At 56.9% G+C, this 4,439-nt stretch overlaps 1 protein-coding gene across 1 annotated transcript in view; it reads right to left on the bottom strand.

Moving 5' to 3' along the window:
• VWA5B2 (von Willebrand factor A domain containing 5B2) overlaps positions 1-4,439 on the bottom strand; it is a 14,723-nt gene that overhangs the window by 4,072 nt on the left and 6,212 nt on the right. The window contains exons 9-12 of the mRNA XM_027776711.1: positions 2,876-3,106; positions 2,479-2,795; positions 1,361-1,550; positions 908-1,261 (exon numbers count right to left, since the gene is read on the bottom strand). Coding sequence (XP_027632512.1) covers positions 908-1,261; positions 1,361-1,550; positions 2,479-2,795; positions 2,876-3,106 — 1,092 coding nt within the window. The remainder of the gene's footprint in view (positions 1-907; positions 1,262-1,360; positions 1,551-2,478; positions 2,796-2,875; positions 3,107-4,439) is intronic.

Genomic DNA, 4,439 nt, shown 5'->3' with positions numbered 1-4,439 from the left:
GGCGCCGGTCGGGGGCGGTTAGCCACGTGGTAGCAGTAGCCCCTGTGTGGCCAGTGCAACTAAGGAATTGGGATTTCGACTCTGTTTAATTTTACTAGTCTTCTGAAATGCCAGAAGTCTGTTTATGTCATAGGCACTGTGAGTGATTACGAGACCGGCTTTCCCTCTGTGTGGGCACTAGGCAGCCATCATGTTTGGGCCCCCGGCTTGAAAGAGCTCACGGCCTCAAAGGGGTTTGTCGTTTTAGTTTGGCAGAGGGCACATGCACTGGCTGGAAACGGAAGTGGGGAAGGACCCGCTGGGGATGGCATGCTGTGCTTCCTCCTCCTCCCTTTCGGGATTGTGGGCACATACACACATGCCCAGCATGTTTCTCAAGCTGCTGGGTCCAGGACCCAAACCATGCAGTCAGCCATGTGGGATCCATTCGCCTTAACCAACCAGGCCACTGGCTAGACCCATGGAATGTGTGTTTTTGTTTTGTTTTTGCGAGATTTTTGCTATAGGGTGTGTGCGCTTGCCAGAGACACAGATAGAAAGCGAGAAATCACCCCCGGGGGGGTGGCCATGCTGCATTCCCTTCTCCTCATTCTACCCTAGGGATTTTGGACACGCATGCACATGCGCCCAGTGTGAGTTTCAAACCGCCTGGTCCGGGACTTGAACTTTGATCAACTATGTGGGAGTCCAGCGATGTAACCATTATGCCATCTGCTGATCCCTGGAGTGTGTTTTTAATATAACCTCATTCACAGTTTCTTCCTATTTTCACATTGCTCTGCTTACTTTTTATCTTGTTGGTGTGGCAAGCTTCAGTGGACAGGTGTGGACTAGAGTGACCGACCACTGGACCTGTACCTCTGCTGCTTTCTGCCCCTGCCCTCCTGCTGGCCCAACAGCAACTCACTGCGGTCTGCTGTGGTCTCGGCCCCTCCTCGGAGAGCAAGCTGCTCGTTGTCCCGGACCACAGAGGCTGCTGTTAGCCGGTGCAGTGCTTGGTCCCAGGCGGCTTCTTGTACAGGGGGCAGCAGAGCCTGGGAGCCACCCCCAGGCCCCCACAGCGTCTCCAGACCGATGCCTACTTCCCAGCACATGGGCTGCTCCCCGCGCAGGGCCCGGATCACCACATGGCAGCGTGGGGCCTGGGGAGGCAGCGGCACCGAGGGAGAGGCCGACTCCCCACTGGGGGGCACAGCCGTGAATAAGAAGGGTGGTTCCATCAGCATGTCCCAGTCCATGGGGGCTGGGGAGAGCAGGTTTCCTGGGGAGAGACGAGGCCAGGACATGGGCAGTGCGGTGTCCCAGGCTCCATCCCACAAGGCCTCCTTGGTGCCTGAACCCAGCTGCCGCCAGTCCTTACCTGAGTCATCCAGGCCCTGTCCCAGCTGTGCACCTTGCTCAGGGCTGGGCCCCTCTGGTGCTGCACTCAGAGAGGGGTGCCGAGGTCGGCCAGGGACAGGGTTTGCCCGACCTGGGGGCGATGAGAGGCTTCGGCCAGCCAGAGCCACTCTGCGCCGACGGCCGAGCGCCTCCGCACTCAGGGCCCCCACCTGCGTGTGAGATGTGGTGCAGTGGTCAAGGTGCAGAGCTCCTGGCTGTGACACCTGCACACCAGCTGGCGGCCACATGCCCCTCAGACCCCGCGGCCGCTCACCACCCTCAGGAGGACGGCCCCGCTCCTGTGGCCTGTAAGGACCTCTGCCCATGGCCCCTTCCCAGTGTCCTCTCACTGTACTTCCTGCCTCCCCCTCGGGGGTGGCTTGTCTCTGTTTTTGTCTGTCTTCTCCCTCTGCCTGGCAAACTTCTTATTTAACAGATGTGGGGGCCGGCAGGTGGCATGGTGGTTAGGGGTGCTGGACTCCCATGTGGCTGACCGCAGTTCAAGTCCCAGACCTGGCAGCTTGCTTTCTCAGTCTCTCTCTCTTTCTCTCTCTCTTTCTCCTCTCTGTCCCACTCTGTCCCTCTCTGGCCAAAGTAAAATATAGAGACAAAGTTAAAAAATAATTCTTGGGACCAGCAGTTGGCATAATGGCTGTGTTGCTGGACTCCCATGTAGCCGACTGCAGTTCGCATCCTGGACCCAGTGGCTTAAACTCACACCGGGTGCATGTGTGTGCGTGCCCAAGATCCCGAGAGGAGAATGGGGGAGAAGGGATTGCAGTGTGGCCATCCCCCCAGGAGGTGATTTTTCGCTTTCTGTTTCTCTGTCTCTCTGGTGAGCATACACACCCTATACCCCTCAAAAAAAAAAAAAAAGAAAAAAAAATAAAGTAATTCTAAAAAAAAAAAAAAGATTTGGCTCCTACTTTTCTGACTCTCTCATTCAGTGCTGCCCCCAGAATGCAGGTCCCTGCGCTCATCACTGGTTACTCTGTGGGGTCCGGTATAGATTCCCCACCCGTCTCTCCAACGGCTTAGTAGCGAACCCTGAGCCTGGCACAGCCGGTGCACACCGGGCACACCGATCAGCGGGCTCACCTGGAGTGGAGCTGGCTGGGACCCAGGCAGAGGACAGGAGCGGGAGCCTGCATGTTCTCCCCAGGCCAGGCTGCGGCAGCCCTGCTGAGACGGGGGATCCAGGGGGATACTGCCCTCTGGGGAGCCAGGGCCCCGGGAGCCTGGGGACTCGCTGCTGCCGGTGGAGCCCGGGCCCGGCTCGGGGCTGGCAGAGCAGTGGGTGAGCACGTACTGCTCGCGGATGTAGGACGACTGGAAGATGCGGCGCCAGATGGCGGTGTCAGAGGAGGGGTTGGGCCCAGGGTCCGTGACTGGGTCTGTCAGCGCGTCAGTACCTGCTGGGAGGAAGGAGGATGGACCCCAGCCCGGACCCTCCTGCCCACCACAACACCGCCCCCGACAGACGCCAGCCACTCACTCCGCTCTGAGTCCCCAGCAGCCCATGGGCTGGACAGCTCTGCCGACACACTGCCTGCTCCTGGTGGCTCCGAGGGGCCACTGGGCTCAGTGCCAGGGCTGGTGACAGATGGTGCCTCCTCTGGGGATGGGAACATGGAGCCAGCCAAGCTCTGCCAGCCAGGCTCTTGGCCCTGAAGAGGATAGCATGGGGGAATTGCCTCATTGTGCACGGCCTCTTCCCCAGCGGGATCTTAAGATGGCGCCTAGCAAGAGGCAGCAGAGCTGAGAGACCAGAGGAAAGGCCTGGACTGAGGGAGGGGAGTGCCCACAGGTCAGCCCTCAGGGCTGGTCGAGCTATGCGGAGCCGAGCTACAGATTCGGCCCTGGGCTTCCTGGCGGCCAGGTGGAAAGGCTAACAGTCTGGTATGCAGCTCTTGTAACCCGAAAGGGGACAGTGGGGCTGGACAGTGGCGCGGCAGAAACACGTGACACTCGAGACTGATCTGTACGGGAAGGTCCCAGGTTCGTGTCTGGAGACCTGAGTTTGCTGAGCACACACATGCCCATGCCCACGGTCTGGGGCTGGCCAACGCTGTGGGCGGATCGCGGCCTGGGCACCTTGTAGGGAGTGCCCATCTCTCTCTCAGGCTCTCTCCCATGCCAGCACATGCTCATGGAAAAAATAAACTTTAAGGGGAAGCATGCCTAATTTTTCTAGAATTCTAAAAGTTTTCCATAAAAATACAACCCCTCCTATTTCTCAAGCTCCTACCATCTGCCAAGTGCCCTGCCAAGGGCACTCACATTACGGCCTCTAGTTACAGCCCGTGAAAACATCATTCCCACAGGAGGGAGTGGGCGCAGAGAGGTTAACGCGCCCAAATCAAATGGCTAGTAAGCGGCAGAGTTGGGATTGGAGACTGACGAACTAAAGAAGAAGACAGTGACCAGCAGATGGCGTAATCGTTATGTCGCTGGACTCCTACAGGGTCAACCATGGATCAAGTCCCGGACCCAGTAGCTTGAAACTCACACCGGCGCGTGTGCGTGCCCAAGATCCCGAGAGAAGAATGGAGGAGAAGGGATTGCGGCATGGCCAGCCACCATGGGAGGTGACTTCTCGCTTTCTGTCTCTCTGTCTCTCTCTGGTGAGTTCACACCCCCTATAGCAAAATCTCTCTTAAAAAAAATAGATGCACGGGACCAGCAGTTAGCGTAATGGCTATGTTGCTGGACTCCCATGTAGTTGACCACGGTTCGAGTCCCAGACCTGGTGGCTTAAACTCACGCCGGGCACGTGTGCGTGCGTGCCCAAGATTCCAAGAGGAGAATGGAGGAGAAGGGATTGCGGCGTGGCCATCCCCCCAGGGGGTGATTTCTCACTTTCTGTCTCTATGTCTCTCTCTCCCCTATAAAAAAAAAAAAAAAAAATCCCCCCCAAAAAAAAAAAAAAAATAGAAAAAATAGAAGGGAAGTGAGGAAGCACCCCTTATGGGCATTTTCTTTTTTCTTAGAACTATTTCTTGTTTAATTTTAGTCATTGTCTTTGTCTTTTTGTTTTGTTTTGTTTTTTGAAGTTGACC

This window comes from Tupaia chinensis, unplaced genomic scaffold, assembly GCF_000334495.1.
Source record: "Tupaia chinensis unplaced genomic scaffold, TupChi_1.0 Scaffold000708_1, whole genome shotgun sequence".
Classification (NCBI taxonomy): domain Eukaryota; kingdom Metazoa; phylum Chordata; class Mammalia; order Scandentia; family Tupaiidae; genus Tupaia; species Tupaia belangeri.
Note: the sequence above shows the minus strand (reverse complement) of the source record. Positions and strands in the feature narration are given on the sequence as shown.